Below are 19,250 nucleotides of genomic sequence, written 5' to 3' on the forward strand. Positions count from 1 at the left end.
GTCTTTGCCGACACAAAATTTGCCGTGTGCTCTTTGCCGAGTGTTACACTCGGCAAAGACTTTGCCGAGTGTTTTTAGGCCTTTGCCGAGTGCCCCGGGCACTCGGCAAAGCTTCTGTTTCCCGTAGTGGCGGGTGCGTGTTCAATCAGTGGCGAAGGCAGGATTGAAGCTTAGGGGTTCTTCTTTCCTTCTTCTTCCTCCCTTTCCTCCTTTCCTTCTTCCTCCTCTTTCAAATTTGTAGGAGGACTTAGGGAGGCTCCCTAGGATTCACGGCGGTAAGGGGCTCGCCCCTGTGTGCAATGGTGCCCATGCATAACACGGTCAAACTTGTGAACGTGAGATTCACCCATGGAACGTGTGTTGGAAAATAGTAAAAAAATGGAGGGAGGACTTAGGATTTATTTGCGGTGGTGCAGTGTATAGAATTTCCTTAATTCGGAGGTTACTAGTACGGTCAAACTTAATTTCGAATCTTAACAAACATATTAGTTTCAATTACTATTTTGTTACCCAGTCATCGTAATCATAATTTCTTACAGGTAATGTTCTCTGAAAGTGATAACGTTACCCCAAATCCTTGGATCCGAATGCCCATTATCATCGGTACTCTTCCGGAGGCTTTTTGAGCCTAGCCTGTTCCAAAGGCCTTGTGAATACTTCGTTTTAGTATGTAAATCCATATTATTCACGTTTTTAATAGGTGGAGCAAACTAAATGTATATAAATATATACTTGACTGTGAGGACAAAATTATCATATTATTCTTTTTTTATATAGTTGGAACAAACTAAATATATACTTAACTGTTACAAAAATATTTAGCATGAGCGTGCTGTCCGCGGGGGTGATGGAGGGAGGGGGAGGGAGAGAGAGGGGGAGCGGGAGAGGGAGGGCGAGAGATGCTTCTAGGTGATCTTTATATAAGATGATATGGTGAGTAGGATAATATGTGTAGTTTTGATTGTTTGAAGGTGTATGATTTCTGATTTTTGAGTTTCGGGTGTTTTTTAAACTCAGTAATAAGTTTTTATTCTCTAATAAAAAAGAAGCTAACTAAAAAATTAGTGAAGACAAGATAACAATGATCTCGTTCTATTGCACGTGGAGTTCCGAATCTTGTTCCAAACGGCTTGCTAGAGCCTAGAGGTGGCCTATTTCTCTCTCTCCCCTCTTTTTTTTTTTTTGACTAGTGACCTATTTCTACTCCCTCCAAAACTGCACAAAAAATTTCTCTCGCGCGGATCTCAACACTCATCTACGGTGTCGGTCTAGAAAATACCTTATGCTGCCACCAAAAATCCATGTCCGCAGAAATAGCCTTATGAGCCAAGTTTAGCTTAAATTTTTTATGTTGACGTCCTCATGTACAAGATGCTATAAGTACATAATTTTTTTAGAGTGAATTACACCCACCATACATGCATTAACGTAACTCGAGGCAATGTTCATTTGCGATGCATATTAGCTCGAGTTAGACCCTGTTTCCCTTCTGAATTATATGAACTAGATAGCAAGGTAATGGAGTAAAAGAACATCCTAGACCACGGATGCCCTTTACACCCGAGATAAAAGAGCGGGGGAAGAATTATAGCTCGGTTACGAACTAACTGTTGGTTCCAATTTAGACAGAATAGACAGATTATGCGTAAGTCGGCAAGTGTGACAAAATCGTATAACATGTAGTGGTTAATCCTCGAAACAAATATCTGTCGTGCCGGGTCGTCACATGAAATGCTCCATCTAGGTTTCATCCTTGCAACTGATGCAGTAAGCACAACTCTAACAAATCAAACTGATGCATAAACTATAGCCATGCACATGCACGCCTTCATGTCAAAATTTACATCAGCAATCAGGTTACTCTGAAACCTAATCTGGATCATGATTACTGACATCATCTATCCTATATACATCTTCGCTCTAAAGCCTGATGCTCCTAGGCTCTGAATCCAATTATACAACATACAGCAAAATGCCTCGAGTCCTGGCTACAATGCAGCTCTTCCTTGGCCTTTTGGTAGCTTCTTTGTTCCAGCTGTTGAGGAAAAACGAAAAGCCGGTTAGTAAAAGCTTATAACTTACAAAAACTAGCTTGGGCGATTAATGGCATCACAATCGACACTTACAATCATCCACATCCTTTAGTTGGTAATAGTGTGGTGCTATCTCTACCAGCCATTCAGGCTTCAGTTCCGTCACCTGCAGTGCCAGTGTTAAAACAATGATTCAAAGAAATTCTCCTTCAGGAAATCAGACTCTTAACAGAACATACCTGGCGCATAAACTCTTTTGTCGTGAGAACTAATTCGTGGTATACTACCCACCGTGGACGTATCTGCAAATAAGCATGTAACACAGGAGATCAAAACTAAAACTTGAAGAACATAAGGCAGTACTAAAGAATGTTCTGAACAGAATAAAAAGTGAGCCAATCAACAATCAAAAGAACTTACCTCCGCTAGTCCTGAACTAGGATGGATATGTACAGTCTGAGGATTCTTGACAGTCTTATATGTACCATCCCTCTGCAACCGTGCAGAATGATGGAAAAAACCTACATCAAACAAGTAACAGGTATTATGATAAAATTCTCAGCACACAAAGCAATTGCATCACTGTTGCAGTGTTGCCTAGCACTGAAGAACACGACAAAGGCCCAGACCTGATGTTATAGCCTTTTTAATAGCATCCAAGTCACTGGCATTTGAGCAAATCTCAATCTCAACTCTTTCCATAAGCCCTTCTAGTTGATCCCGAATATCTCTCGCTCTCTTCATGCTGCGCACCTGAATTATTCAAGGATAGTTTTACCATATAAATTTGCAGAATTGATGATCAACAGATAACAGATAATTTTGAACTATTATACAAAGATGAATTCTGTGACAAGGCCGATAGCTAAAAAGAATAACTGTCTGCAGTGGATGCTGTGACCACTAACCAAGATGAACTTATATAAAAATAAATAAATATAAGATCTTCACGATACGATAATATGCAACTCCTGATTGATTCTACTCTTATTCTGAGCACCATTTATTGAATTGACGTTGGCTTTTGGGTATATATAAAGATTTCCGAATATATGACATACAGGACCATTAAATATTTATTTTTTATGGTAATTCATGTTCATGGCCCAGTATACATACTGGGAACAGGGGTATTTATACAAAAATTGTATTACAAGACAACCTGGATAAATGTGCACTCATAAGCAGAGCATGTAAAAAGCAGAAAACTATTAGTCAGGGAAATGAAAACCATTTAAACTAAGGTCACCTGATTTTTTGGGTACAGCAAGTAAATGCACGAGCCACATGCTCTATTTTTTTCAAGGGACCAACTTTCAAATGAATAATGCACTAACAGCAGGTTTTTCCCAAGGGGCAAACATTCAAATTTGGATTTTGATATTTCTTTCTATTTCATTTCATCTATACTTTATTTACATGTGAATGTCTAGCTCATCACCACCGCTTTTCATTTCTTATATACAAGTCACCATATAGGAATAAGAAAATTAAATATTAAAAAAGAGGACATTTACTGGCAGATCAGATATGGAGACCTTTTTTTTTCAGGCCAAGAATTCAACTGAGAGTAATAAAGAGAAAGCAGGCAAAAACCTGTATATAGTTTTCATAACACCATTGAGTTGAATAGTCTGTCTCTTTCCACGAGCTATAAACCTGGAAGAAAATAAGAAATTAGCACCGAGTGCTTAAAATCCATATATAAAGGTAATATATCATATATGCTTATAAAGTAAATAGATAGTGAACCATACATTTAGTAGTGCTATATGATCCCCAACATTGCCAGTGTGGAAGTTCAACCTTGCATTATCTGCATGAACTTGTTTGTCTTTCGGACGATAGAATATAGAATTACCAATTGACAACATGGAGGCGATAGAGATGACCTCATCAGAACACTTATATTTCTCTGAAGCTACTATCATCTTTGACAGCATAGGATCCAACGGAAATTCTGCCATTCTTCTTCCAGTTTTTGTCAACTCTCCACGACTGTTTAGTGCACTGAGAGCAAAAAGTTGTTCCAGGGCCTTTAATAGGGCTTCTGATGGAGGTGGATCCATAAAGTCAAAGTTAACCAAGTCATGAATACCAAGACTCTTCAGAGTAAGCACGACATTAGCAAGGTTGGTTCGTTGGATCTCCGGAACAGTATTATCTTCAAGGTCATGCATGTAATTATAACTTGTGTATAGGCGGAAGCATTTTCCAGGTCCAGTCCGTCCAGATCTTCCTGCCCTCTGATTTGCTGACGCTTTAGAGATAGGATTAATAAGTAGAGATTCCATTCCTGTGCGGGGATTGTATGATTTGATCTTACAAAAGCCTGGATCAATAACATACTTTATACCATCAATGGTTAATGAAGTCTCTGCTATATTAGTGGCCAGAACCACCTTTCGAGCACCCTCAGGGGTTGGCTCAAATATCTTAGCTTGAAGCTCAGTAGGGAGATTTGCATAAATAGGACATATAATCAATTCTGAAATTTTGGTGCCTAAGCCCCTTGTTCTGTGTTTAAGGATTTCATCTACTGTTTCAATTTCCTCCTGCCCTGTAAGGAATACCAGGATATCTCCCGGGGGCTGTGTCACGTGTATCTGTAAAACAGTGACAATTGCTGCATCAATGTAATCAGCTTCAGGAGCTTTTGTGTAATGAATTTCAACTGGGTATCGCCTCCCAGGTATCTTGAAAATAGGAGCTGAATCGAAGTAGTCACTAAATTTTTCTGCATCAAGGGTGGCACTTGAAATGAGCAGCTTCAGGTCCGGCCGAAAACGAGAAATATCCTGAAGGCAGTAAAAGCATATTATGTACATGAGGCGTTCAATTGTATCTAAGTTATTTGATAAATAGTCATACATCAAGCTAGCTAACCTTCACCAAACCAAATAAGATATCAGTGGAGAGTGTACGCTCATGAGCCTCATCAACCATGACAACACTGCATAAATAAACAGAGATTAGAAAGGTTTGTTAAAGTTTGAGGGAACAAATACAGTTGCTTTCATAAACATCTACCTATAACTAGCCAAATCTGGTTCACCAAGAAACTCCCTTAGAAGCATTCCATCAGTCATGTACTTAATAATTGTTTTCTCTGAAGTGCAATCCTCAAACCTTATAGAGTAACCAACCTGTACAGTAGTTAGTTATCACAAATTTCAGATGATATGATTGAAAACATTACTGTTTTGAACGATGTGGCATTAGAATTATGGGGGAAAATCAAACCTCATGTCCCAGTTTAACACCCATTTCTTGAGACACCCTTGCTGAAACACTCATGGCAGCCACTCGACGAGGTTGAGTACATGCAACCTGCACAAAAGTAAGTGCCTTGAGACTTGAGTACATGACTGCTAGAAGCCATAAATTTAGGTGAACATCATGGCCTAAACCTACTTGCATATTCATAGAACTGGAGCTTAGAAAGTTACTAGGAAAAAGGCCACACAGATCCTCTTTTATATCTGTGGATTAGACCACAAAAACCACGGTTCTAAAGGCGTTAAGCGAAGTGTGGTGACCTACCCCACCCCCCCTTCCTTTCGCCTTTCATAAGGTGGACGCCTTTCAACGGATTTTAGAGGAATACAAGAAAATAGAGTATACATGGGCCATAACTACGACATACAGTGTGAGCCCACCAGCCTTCTTAGGCCCAGTTATGCCAACATCGCATAAAACATCTTATACCCTCGCCCCTCACGCACCCTAGCCTTCAGAATCCCTTCCCCTCAACGCCGCCACTTCAGTTCCTCGTCAATAACCACGTGCAGGCGACTAAGCTCGGCATCCACAAGCACCTCCGTTGGCCTCGAATCATCCAAGCCCTGCCCCCCAGAATCCACAAATGGAGCACCACAGCCGCTCCCTTCAAGTTTGTGCACCTCTGTTCTGCGGGGGCCTAGATCAGCACCAGAGTCAGCGCTGGTGAGGATGGAGAAGGCAGAGGGAGGATGAAGAGGATGGAGAAGGGGCATGGAGCCGCCACCTGCTGGTTCCTTGTGCGCGTCCTGACCCTGCTCTGCCGGAAAGGTTGCCCTAACCCTCTTTTGGCTAAGGCGTCGGCGACGCCTTGCCCTCCCTGAGTGCCTGGACGCCTTGGCGTCGCCTAGGCGACGCCTTACGAACCATGACTAAAACTATTCCTAAAATCATGTATGTACATGCTACAACACTTTAAGGGAATTCGCTGGAGCTTACGGATGAAACACAGAATAGTGGAGCTTACGGATGTCATACCTTTCCTTTCGCAGTATACCCAGCCTCATGAAGGTATTGAGGTATTTGTGTTGTTTTACCAGACCCAGTTTCACCCACTATCACGATAACCTACAAAGAGAACCAGGTTGTCAGAACATCAACTCAAGTCGTACTATAGCTATACAAATGTATATAGTGGACCAAATTGACCCTAGATACAATAAGTTACAGACAGTCCTGATTGTACCAATCCTAATCATATGTACCTGTATATGTCCTTTAATTTTAAAGTATCATCTCTGACCCATTGACATATACTCCCTCTGTCCTTAAATATATGACGTTTAGGACAAGCTAGTTAGTTCATTTTTGAACTATCTTGTCCTAAACGTCATATTTTAAGGCAGAGGTAGTATTATTTTTAAATGCAAAACACATTACATTGGACTATATTTAAATGATTTCAGTGTGAGATTAATTAATTTACATTTTTCTGAAATAAATGCAAACAAAGAAAATGCATATTCTGATAGAATCAGAGAAGATATTTTAGATTATATGATTCCATCTAAAGATGCCGCATGCCTCCTGTAATCGATCTTAATAATGGTCATCAAGAATGTCATTACAAAAGGTTAAAAGCAACACAAACCTGATACTCTTCTACAGCCTTGAGCAGCTCATCTCTAAATTTGTAGATTGGAAGAGTCTTTCGCTCATCCTAATTCAGAAAAGGAACATTGTTAATAAAGAGAATAAAGATAAAAATCTGTCAGGGTTGTGTGTAGTTACTATGAAAAGCACAATTATGTACCTGTTCTATACATTTATCATGGAAAAAAAAACAGGATTTGCATTTCATCTTTCATAAAGTCTGGCCAGTGACCACACTCACCTGGAGCTCCCTTTTCAAAATATCTTTTGCATCAATGTCCTCTTGATCTGAATTGTATTCAGGCTAGAATAGGAAATTTCAGTAAGAAGACAATACCTCAAAGACGCCACGTTAAACAAAGAAATGAACAGCATTTAACTGATTACCTGGGTTCCTTCTATGACCGATGATTTAACAAAATCAATGCTATCTTCAAATACATACCTAAGAAGTTATGGAAGTAATGAGAAGAAAGCAATTGTTAGACAAGGGCACAGTCATGGTCATGCGATAGTAGTTCAGTTCAAAAACAAAATGTAGAAAGGACAAGGTTACAAAATTTTGTTTTAAGAAAAATTTGACCCACAAGGATTTCTAGGTAAGTAACAAACAGCACTCTATCTAAGTAGCAGTAGTCCCTGAACATAACTACCCAATTCGCGTGACCTTATGGCAATAAGACCCCCTTCAGTAACCTCTAATCTTAACTCTCTGAAATGCATATCATCACCAGATGGCTTCAGAATGTGACCCAAAAGTGATTATCAAAACACTTCCACTCAGAACAGACCCCCATCAACCAAAAAAAATGAGACAGCCCTTTAAGAGGCTAGATTTTACATGCAATGGAGATGGTAACAAGATAGATGGTTTTTCTTTAGGGGCACAGGCACACAGCTAGTAACTTAGCTGATGAAGACAAAGAATCAAAAAGAGTAACTTACTGATAGTCATCAGAAGACCGCTTCCTATCTTTGGATCCAAATTGCAGTTTGGACTTTCCTGGAACAAGTACATAGTTTTGCTCCATGTCAGTCTCTTGCCACATAAAATAACAAAGACCATAGGCAATGGTTAAAGAGACCATGCTGAAAGATGGGAAGTTTCTTTTAGATATATGGCATTACCTATTTGGTGTTCCTCCCACGCTTCTTGCTCAGCAAAAGGATTCATTTTATCCTTGGCCTCAGGATCTCTGCTTGTCCATGAAATTACATCAGGATGCATGAAAAAACTGGGAAGTTGCATGCAATCTTGTACATAAGACATCACAATGTAAAAGTAAACTTACTTGTACCGCTGTATGGCCACAGAGAATCTCTTTTCTTGATTAACATTTTCACCCATGTCATAAGCTTCAGGCATTTTGTACTGAAATTTATGTGTATAAAGTCATTAGTACTTAAGACATTTTTAGGAGGCAATGCTCAAACAGTACTACAGTAAAACTATCTAGCAGATATGAAAATCTAAGAAAGTCGACGCAGATTCTAACAGTGTCTGCAAGGCATGGATGAAGGCAAATAAGAAGCAAACTTTCAATGGAAAAAATTCATAAGGTTAACTCCCAATTGTTATTGTAGGAATATTACATTGGGGATAACACAATTACTGATGCCAAGAAAAGATTGTACTGGATAGGTTACTATAAAACAAATGGTTAATACTCAAGAACTCAAGTATTTTCACTAATAATAAGGCGATCATCACTGACAAACAATCAAAATAAAAGTAGCTTCGGACAGAAAATAACCAAGATGGATTTGTTCTTAATGGCACAGCCAGTAGAGCCACAGAATTTGGAATGCTTGAATGCGCATAAAATAGTCAAATGTGATCACAAACATTTTATGATATGAGTGAATCAATCCAGGAAGAAGAACATACCTCACCAACATCATCAGCACTCTCAACATGCTCCTTGACAAGATCATATAGCCTTTTCTTGTATCTACACAAATAAACCAGTTAATGTCATGGTTTACTTGTGCATGCACAGTATAAATTGTTGGGAATCACTCCCTCCCTTTCTAGGTGTCTATCACAGACACTCTAGTTTTCCTCTATGGTGGACCCACACACAAGCACAAGTAGTTTTTTTGGTGATGCTGGCCACCATAGAGGAAAACTAGAGTGTCTGTGATAGACACCTAGAAAGGGAGGGAGTGATTCCAAACAATTGGTATCAGAGCCTATAGATCCTAGCTACTGTACAGGGAGATGGCAGTAAAGTGAGGGAGTGATTCCCAACATAAATAAGTATGCATACGGCTAATCAAAAGGAACAAAGTTAATTGGCTTCAGAGAATCATTTCCGTAGGACTTAGTTTGAGCCATTACCTGAACTCCTTTTCTTCTGCCTCAGTTAGTTTCACATCCGAAAAAATGTACTCATGGTCCAGAATTTCATCGCTGCATAAAATCACAATACTAATGTTAGTATATGTGCAAATCAACATATAGACAGCAAAATCTACAGTAATGAACCTATATTAGAATTGTTCTAGTACTGACCGAATTTCTTCAATTTTTTTGTCCCTTCGCTTTTGCAAGTACGCTTGCCTTGAGAATTTTCTGCACATTGATTGAACCAGAAAGAAACAAAGTGAGTCATTACAAAGTACCATCAAAATCTTTTTGATTTTGTAACTTGACCCTTCTTTCTACTTAAGTAGATAAGGGGATGAAGTAAATGTCTAGATTAAACAAAATAACTAGTCTCTTCATTCTTTAATATTTTATGTTTTTGAGCTAACCAACATCAAATATTAGAGAACGGAGGTACAATGGTACCTCAACAATACAAGAATACTATTTAATGAAAGCAGCACAAAATTATTTGTGAGAGTAGGCAAGAACACCAAATCAATTTCCAAAAGAAAGCAGTCCATGTTCATCAAAACTATAAGTCTGTTAAAACTATTTCCTTCTAGTGATAAAAAAAAAACTTCTATGGTAACATCACCATACATGAAATGTTACAAACCTAGAAGATATACAATATCTGATTCTAGTCACAAACTTCTGCAGTCAAAAATGTGATTTCTCCATTACACTATGTTTATAAACATTAAGCTGGATGCAAGGAAAATATAGTATGATCCACCACACAGTACATTATATCAGTAGAATGCATGTAGTTGACTTCCATGAACCAATGAGTTAGGGCTAGCTCGGTGGGAGATAGTGCAAACCCCAACACCCAGGGTTGAGTCCTCTACAACTCTAATTGGTGCCAATCGCTTCTTAAATGAAATTACACCAAGTTTCTCCTAGGTTGGTTGAGTTTTTTTCATATGAAAGAACGGGTTCACTCAAAGTTGAAACCGTTGTCAAAATTTTGAAACTTTAGATAATTGCACTCATAATTCAACACTTCAGATAAATTATGTTCAGTCACAGGTTAATACAATTTCACATGTTCTTCTTGTATTGCTTATTCTCTTTTCCAAACTTGTTGCACTCATATTGATTTTCATAATTACGTGGCAATTATTTCCGATAACAAGGTTTTTCATTATTGTAAAGAATCGAGCAAATGACACACAGCTCTCTTGCATGTCCAAGAAAATAAAATGAACCAAGAGTAAAGCAAGCTTGCACCGAACCTAAGAATAAAGCAAGCTTGCACAAGACATTGGTAAGATGAAAAAAAAAGAAAGTTATAACAATAACTGAAAACAAATTGAAGTTGTGAAGTGAAAACCTCAGATCTGATGTGTCATTCTTGTCCATTGCTTGAGATTTTCTATTAAGCTCCTCTGTCAATGACCTCGTATTAATACTGTTTCACAAAGATAATAATTAAGCATACATGTAAACTATAGAGGTTCAACTAGTCATACCTTGTTCTTCCTTAGATAATTGCCGCTCCATCAACTAAAGAAGACAAACCAAGTAACAAAGCATCAGTTCAAAACTTTAAACAAGATTTCAAAAACAGCATGTTATGGGTGGCTGGAGGGCCATCTACCCCTCACGCCAGGAGATAAGGATTAGGAGAGAGAATAGATTAAATCAGGTTAGTTCCTTAGTTTTAGAGATTAGTTTCTTAAGGGTGGCGTGAGGGGTAGATGGGCTGGCCCTCCAGCCACCAATAACACTTAAGGATGGGATTGGAGGGGGACTAGACTATTGGGGACTTGGGATTAAGTCTTCTTCATTGCTTGTCTCCTAATCCTTATCTCCTGGCGTGAGGGATAGATGGGCTGGCCCTCCGGCCACCCATAACACAGCAAGAATGCACAGAATCATTACAAGAAATCTATGACTGGAAAATGAAATAACTTGTGTTACACATCACAACTTCCTAATAAGACAGCTGCTTTCTAAAAAAACTGAAAAATAAAGACAAACTATGAAGATTTGAAATATGATGGCTGGAACGACTATGAGAGTTATCACCATTTCTCAGCTTGTAACATTAGACTAATTTTACTCTAGAGCGCCCAGAACCATCACTCAAGCTGTGAACTTAATTCAAGTGATAGATACCGCTGGATGGCAGGATGAAGAGAAAAGCACAGCTTAGTCAAATGAATTTATTTTGTAAAGCTCACAATGAAGTAGAAAGGTGTCCCGAACCTAGAATATAAACTAAATGGTATTCCCGCAATTACTCGAAATTTTGATCAAAACACATATTTGGCATTCAAGAGCCTGCCATTTTTAGGATTTATGTTGTCATGTGTAGTATTTGAATATATACTGCAAATCTACAACTAGAATTTGTTTGTTCTCAAAAGAAACAGAAGCAGGGCAAGAAGTATCAGCTACATTGGATACCTTTCGTGTGTTTGCTGCATCTCTTTCTTTCATGTTCTTTTCTAGCTGGGCCCTTGCCTCCTGATCTCTTATCCTTTCTTTCTCCTCCTACAAGGCATTGAACGTTCAAACAGATTCAAGAGTGCATCCTGGCTGACAAACCACATTTCCACATTCTAATATACAACTAAATAGTACTCCTAGAACAAGACATACATCAGAACTGTTGTTGCCATCTTCTTCGTCCTCCTCTTCTGTTCGCCTCCGCACCTTCCTTCCAGAATCCTTTGCTACTTTTTCCTAAATATAACATCTTCAATTAGAGTCATCATTGTATGAAAAAGCTGGACAAAAAAGGTGGGTACCACTCAGATCATACATCCTCATCATCATCATCCCCGCCATCTTGATCTGCTTTCCTCCTGAATTGCTTCCGACTCTTAGATGATTGAGTTGTTGAGCTCTTTCTACTCGTTGATGTTTGGTTGTCAGCATCGTTGTCATCCTCGTCGGCCAACAGCTTGTAAGTGCTCTGTTTCTGGACAAGCTTTGCTGCTTCCCTCTCCTGCTTCTGGTAATTCTGGAGAAAACAATGCGAAGCATTATATCCGCAAACAAACAACCACCGCATTATGAGATAGAACGAACAAAGCAAGCAGGGAAATCAAAACATACACTGATGCCGCTGGCCCTGCGAGGAACCTTGGCATAGATGTCTGCCGCAAAGGTGCGGGTCTCCGCGGACGAGGTGAACCCGAACTCGACTAACTTGCCCACAAGGTCGCTGGTGGAAGAGCACTCTTTTGCTGCGCACGCACACATGCATGTGATCTCATATTCAGGACAACAACAAGCTGAAGAGGAACAGAATAAAGCAGCAGGAAACGAAATTCAGTTCGACAATGTGCATACCGAGCCTGATGACGTACTGGACGATGACGCTCTTGGAGTAGCCCAGGAGGGACATGAGCTTGTCAGAGATCCACTCCCTAAGCTGCCCATCGCTCGCCATGCCCTAACCCTTCCAGTGACGGAGCACGCTCTAAATTTTAGGTGGGGTGAACATGTGAGACAAAACTCTTAGTAAAAAAGATCATGTACACATGACAAGCATTCTCATTGAAATCACACAAATAAGAGTACAATGATTAATAAATTGATGTTTAAATATTGAAGATGGTACCTCCTGTAAAAAAGGTGGCAAAGTCCTTAATGCCATAATATAATTAATTAATTCAACACAAAGCAGGATCCAAGAGCTAAACAAACCAAACCTTTCGATTTGAAAAACAAATCAGTTAGTTCCTATTTCCCTGTTGCTAAAATAAATCATCACATGACAAAAAGGTGAAGGAGAAAGGCGTGCCCGTCATGCAGTGGCGGAGCCAGGGTTCCAAAGTTGGGGTATACCCACTTCCTAAGGGGAAAAAATCCAATACAAAGGTACAAAATAGTTCACAGAATCACCGTACCACCAATGAAAGGCACAAATTGTTTAAGACAGTCTAAGAACTAAGATATCCATGAAACAAAGATAAATTATAAAATAGTTAAAGAAAATTACAATCTAACATTAACTTTGCGGTCCTTCATGGCTTGGAAAGTGGTTGCTGCGAAAAGAACTCAACGCTCAACAAATGTGAGCAAGCAATCATTAAAGTATTGATCCCCCATCTATTTCACGATTTTGAGCTTGATTCTCACAGAGCTCTACAGAAGGAATACTTGGATTTTGAGCTTGATTCTCACTGGTAACCGGATCAACACGAGTAACTCGATTTTACAAATCTCTATGATATACAGGAAAGGCATACACACAAATGAACTAATCAACAAAACTAATCTTCCTAATTTCCTATACACTCAGAAATGCTGAGAGGTGGAGGGGGAGGGTCGGTCCTCACCTCACTCAATCAAGCAATCAGATTGCTCGCCAACGGAGGTCCGAGGGAAGGAGCCGCGGAGGCCAGACGAGGCGAGGGATCAGCCGCTGGCCGGGCACAGGCGTGCAACTCCGGCGGACCGGCCGCCTGGAGCCCGCAAATGCGGCCTTAACCAGTTGCCGGCCGCCGGATGGCGGAATCGGACCTAGGGTTTCCGATTTCGCCGAGCCCTCGCGTCGATATGGGGGAACGGTGACGGGGCAACGGGCAACGTGGGCACGACCGCACGGGGCAAGTGGTGGAGTCAGAGCTTGAAGACGCGGGGCCGGACCAGGAGATTTGATGGAGCCGGAGGCGGACAAGGCACACGCGGCGGCGGCGGCGACGGCGACGACGTTGGGGCCGTGGCGTGGGTTCGAAACGGTTTGAGAACTGAGAATTTGGTGGGCCGGTGGTGCCTGGTTAGGCTGAGGTTGACGCAGCCCATTGGACTCCAATGGTACCAGGAAAGAAAGAAGTTGACGCAGCCCATTGGACTCCGGGCTTCAGCGGCCTAAAAAAGATTGCGGGCTTAAGGCTTTCAGCCCGATTTGAAAAAAATATACTCCAAGATTTATATCTATATCTATATCTGTACCTAATATTAAAGTGTGTATCTATATCTGTACCTAATATTAAAGTGCGGTTGTTTCTTCCCACCATTGTGGTTATTTTGAAAAAAAAAATCCCTTAACTTTTTCGTAATCAACCCGCAGTCCTGAGAGTTAAACTGCCGCAGTTTGTTGATAATTTGCAAAAAAGTCCCTTAGCTTTTTTTAATGGCGGAGGAGCGTGAGGGTGGCGATGGAGCAACAGTCCAGCGCCTAGCGGAGCAGCGCGGCCGGCGCGGGCATGGCCGGTGCCAGGCCCGAGGGGTGGTCCTGGCGTAGCTACGCCACCACACATGGGGGATGGGGTGTCGCGGCTTCCAACAAGGGCGGACTAGCGGCTTTCCCGACGATGGCGCTGGGACTTCCCGCAGTAGTGGCGCGTCCCATCGCCATCACCCTTTGCTGGAACCTGAAACTAATCCTAGCGAGGAAGGCATCACAGGCATAGCATAGTGGTGAGGAGCTCCCCCATGATGTGCAGCAGATCTCGCATGGCCATAGTGATGTATGCCACCACCCACCAGTGTGGATTTACTCGCATGCCCAGCTATAGTCCTCAACTAGAGTGTAACGACCGACCCCAAATCTCTCGAGTTAATCTTAATCCGAGTCCCTAATCCCCTATCACAGCTTTCCCGTTTTTAAGTGCTCAACCTCCAGTCTGGTCCCGACCCCTGAGAACCGACCCCTCTTTACCCGTTCCCAGCTCCGACCCCTGCCGACCCAAACCCATACCGCCGGATCTTCTAAGTCTTCCCACAATGTTTCTCTTCAATCTGAGCAGTGGACCAGCCGAGACTGACCGGTGGACCCACAAAATCTTTCCCCCAGATCTCCCGAGGCAGACGCACTCGAGTGGCATGCCCGCTCCAGAGCTTCTCCACCGCGTGGCTCAACTTCTCCGACCCCCGACGCTCCGCCCCGTCGCCGGCCGCGACCGGATGGATTCCCGTGCCGCCTTCCCCAATCGCAGCGGAAGCTCCTCTGCTACCCTTTCTGCAGCGTCTCGCGGCTCGCTCCCATCATCACCTCGCCGGACCCTCGGCTGCAAAGCCCGATGCCTCCCGTCTTTTTCGCTGCCTCTCCACAGTCGCGCCGCCCCGGACTGCGCTACGCGACGATTCCTCCTCCGCCAACCCCGACCCCGGCCGCGACTGCTCCTTTCCCGCCTTGTCAGAGCTGCGCCCCGACAGTCTGTTGCTTCGCGCTCGCCCGCACGACCGCAGCCCACCTGTCTTCTCACCTGTGCGTCCTCGCTTCTAGCGCCGTTCCCCCGGTCACATCCATCAAATCCGCCGCACGACGACGCCCGCCTCCGCCAAATCTCAACCACCGGCAAAACCGTGCCTGCGTCGCCCTGTCTCGGGTGCCCAATGGCCGACGGTGTCATCCCCGAAGTCCTGCTCCGCTGCTCCGCTGCTCAATCTCCGCCCCGGCAGCGCACTCCATCGCTTCTTCCCGGTCTTCGTGCAGCTACAACCCTCTCTCTTCCGCGCAGCTATAAAAGAGAACGCCAGAGTCCCACCGGAGTCCCCTTCGCCATCGCTGCCTTGCTGTCGTTCCTCTGCTTCGTGCTCAAAGCGCTACCGCCTAAGTTCCTGCGGAACTCTCCTCTCCGCTCCACGCCCGCCCCTTCCAATCCACCTAGCCGCTTGCTCCTCCGCGCTGCGCAAGAGCTAGCTTGTGGTCCATAAGAAGCACCGCCGGACATCGCCGCTGCAAGTCTTAGTGCTCTAGTTCCTCCGCCCAAGTCTGCTCTTTCCCGACCCCAAGCTTCACCTGTAAGACGAAGGTAAGCTGCCGACCCCTTTTCCGCCTCGTCCGACCCTGTCTGTCGGCCCGATCCCTTTTTCCGCCTCGTCCGACCCTGTCTGTCCGCCCGACCCTTTTTTCCGCCTCGTCCGACCCTGTCTGTCCGACCGACCCCTTTCTCCGTCTCGCCCGACCCTGTCTGTTTCGCCGACCCTTTCTCCGCCTCGCCCGAGGGCTCGACTGTATCTTTTTTCTTAACCCGAGGGTATATGTGTAAAAATTGGGGACTTCTCTGCGTTAAGTCTGAGGACCCCCAGCACAGCTATTCCTCTCGTCTAAGGGTTAGATCATAAGTTCCTTCCCATCCGACCCCAAGTACACTTCCCCCACCTTTTTTGTAGCTTTGCTACCAGTGTCCACGCTTTAACTCGCAAGTGTTGCTGTGAAATAATCGTCTAAGTGCTAACCTCCTGCATTGCATTTCGTGTAGAGTTCCATCTCGCCGACGGCGTCTACAAGCTGCACCCGGCGCCAGAAGAAGGAGTTGTGGCCGAGCTTCCGCTTCCCGAAGCCGAAGCCGCCCCAGCAGAAGACCCCTTCCCTTCCTCCTCGTTTGAAGGCAAGCCTCGGAGCATGAACCTAGTTTTCCCAAACTTGCGCATGCCTTCTTCTTCTTGTTTGTGCATTTACGTATAGGAGTTGTTTGCAACCGTAGATGTATGACTTAATTCCTTGATCTGAGCACTAGCTGTTGGACCGAGTAGTTGCTATGCTTAAATAGGAAGCGGTAAAAGCCGAGTGATTTCCTGTCACTCGCGAGTTGTAGGAGTTGGTTGTTCCTCTTCTGTTACAACTATAAGGACAATGGACGGGGCAGGGTTTTGGTTAACTCTTTGGTGGTCGGCTGATTGCCCCGTCTGTCTATGGAACTTGTTAAGGCCCGACAATGGTGGTGTTCATGATCAAGTGTTTGAAAGTACTAACCTCATACTCAGTATGGGATGAGGAAGCCGAGTACCGGATTGAACCTAGATGTGAGCGGTCGCCCCATTGTCCTTGGAATGGAGTTCCCCTACGGCCGCACGTGGTGGCAAGTGTGGTCACAGAACGGCAGAGGCCAGGTCTGTGGAACATTGCACCAAAAGAAATGGGCCCGACACGGGTTAGAGAATTGATGGGGAAGGCCGACACAGGAAGCAACCCTCGGTGGTGCGTCGATGTCGTGAGGTTAGGTTCACCATGCATGGTAAAGAACTCGAATCGATTCGTCTGCCTCTCACAGTTTGAGACTGCTTGATCGCTATGCTACACTGAGTAATAATGAAATCTGATGATGACTTGGTCTTGATGATGTTATATATACCTTCTAGTTGGTTCTATGTCTGCTTAGAATAAATTGCTAACTTAGACTGGATAATGAACTTAGAATCTGAGCTAAAACTTTGAAGATAAGGATTTACATAGTGCTTTTGGCAAACAAACCCCTCAGCCAAAGAGCCTTGCATGTCTAGAAGTGGTGGAGTAGCTTACTCCCGTCGGTTAAGTCTTGTTGAGCTTAGTAGCTCAGCCTTGTTGTGACTTTTCTTTTTTAGGTGAAGTCGCTGCTCCCGAGTCTTCTCCTGTTGGCACTTGGCTGCCCCAACTCCCTGCAGGTTGGACGATCGAGTGGGATCCCTCCTCGGACGGCGAGGGCAGGGATCACTGACGTCTTAGCTGGCCTCACCAAGGACGTCCGACCCCTACGTTTAGTTTCCGCTGTTTTACCTTCTGTTGTTTCCTTTTGAACCGTGTAAAACTCTGATTTCATTTTGTTGTTGAACTAAATGGCCAAATTTGTTTAACTCAGTGGATTTGTTGTATTCTCTGGAACTGCTCACCTTCGTGTGAGTTTGCTAACTCGGTCCTGTTCAAGTGGTTAAATCGGATGAAATCCGACAGCACTTCATGTTAACTTGGCTAAGGCATGAGTGTCGCGTGTTAGGCGACTTAAACATGTTTAATCAAGCTAATCCGAGGTGGATCCGCCACACAAAGGTAGTGGTAGCTGATGTCATCTTCGTTAGCAACACTCACCGCCACCTGCCAGAAGGGCTGCCGTGTCGCCTCAGCAAGAAACTCTACTGCCTGTTGCTGTATCACCAGGAGGGCAATCCACAACTGGGAACCGTATGCGTAGGATGACGAGGAAAAATCCACTAGAGCACGTCGCTGCTGATCTGCACAGGTACTTTTTAAGTCACAAGAATTAATGATAAGAAAGGTAAATTATGATAAGAGGGATTTTTTTCTCCACTTATTTTGTAATATAATTAAGGAGTTTATCGTGGATCACTCGGATACTGTGGTACTTCTTGAGGGCACACTTCATGGTCACTTGGTGCAGTGCCTTCTCTTCTACAATTTGTGTTCGTCTTAGTACAATGCCCTCTCTCAGATGCCGAACAATAATCATGGTTTTTTTTATGAAGGATTTTAGCTCAATTGATGGACAATTAATCTTCAATATGATTTGTCCTTATATTTTGAAATTTTTGACTTTACTATCTGAATCTGAAAATTAATTTATAGGTAGAATATTTATCATTATTGACTATATTATGAGGAGTAGAATAATACAATGATATTGGTTGATTGCTCATATTTCTTGGAGCAACTAGGCCATGATGTCAGGATGTATACACCCAGACATGTATTGTTGAGCATATTATAATTAAGGACTGAGCATTTATTTTAGCCTTGCAATTTTTTCCTTTTAGAGGTTGAAAGTTTTGTAAACAACCTCTCTTATGTTCATAATAACTTGCATATTTATAAAAACTAAGACAAGAGTTGCATTAGTACTGAATCTTACTATAAGTTTTAATACATGTTTGAACCAGATGTATGACACGTAACATATGTATAAAAATTAAGATTCTACCGTTCAAATAGATCATGTAGAATTCAAAAGAGTTGTCCGCTTATTATTATCAGAGATGTATATAAATATTATGAAGCATACTAAACTAGATTAGGAAGTGAAGCAAGCAAACTAGAAGCTAGCGGATGTTAACTTGGGAAAGAGATAAGAACCTTTAGCAACGCACGGACATTTTATGCTAGTAAGATAACAAAAGGGATTTCTTTTTTGGAGTAGAAATAAAGTTCGACGTGTGCAAATGCATGCATCAACAAAGAAGAAAATGATACATGCATCAACAAAATGTTTCGGGCTTCCGCCGGCCTGCCCCCGAGGAGAAGGGATGCGGGCGTCTTTATTCTTCTTTTTTTCCCCGCAATATCAGTGATTGCCGTA

General features: G+C 42.7%; 1 protein-coding gene across 1 annotated transcript; it reads right to left on the reverse strand.

Moving 5' to 3' along the window:
- Nucleotides 1–1,639: 1,639 nt before the first annotated feature.
- LOC117850335 (pre-mRNA-splicing factor ATP-dependent RNA helicase DEAH1) lies at nt 1,640–13,980 on the reverse strand. The gene is made up of 28 exons (XM_034732162.2): nt 13,575–13,980; nt 12,583–12,712; nt 12,346–12,476; nt 12,050–12,250; nt 11,887–11,970; nt 11,692–11,778; nt 10,752–10,785; nt 10,613–10,667; nt 9,421–9,480; nt 9,247–9,318; nt 8,794–8,857; nt 8,198–8,277; nt 8,034–8,101; nt 7,851–7,908; nt 7,293–7,350; nt 7,147–7,209; nt 6,904–6,972; nt 6,291–6,380; nt 5,277–5,363; nt 5,064–5,179; nt 4,920–4,986; nt 3,791–4,831; nt 3,630–3,692; nt 2,663–2,786; nt 2,454–2,554; nt 2,273–2,335; nt 2,127–2,199; nt 1,640–2,035 (listed from the first exon to the last, which is right to left on the reverse strand). Exons 2-28 carry the CDS (start codon nt 12,680–12,682, stop codon nt 1,989–1,991), a joined length of 3,156 nt encoding a protein of 1,051 aa, XP_034588053.1. The 5' UTR covers nt 12,683–12,712; nt 13,575–13,980; the 3' UTR covers nt 1,640–1,988.
- Nucleotides 13,981–19,250: the final 5,270 nt, after the last annotated feature.

Source organism: Setaria viridis, chromosome 3, assembly GCF_005286985.2.
Source record: "Setaria viridis chromosome 3, Setaria_viridis_v4.0, whole genome shotgun sequence".
NCBI classification, from domain to species: domain Eukaryota; kingdom Viridiplantae; phylum Streptophyta; class Magnoliopsida; order Poales; family Poaceae; genus Setaria; species Setaria viridis.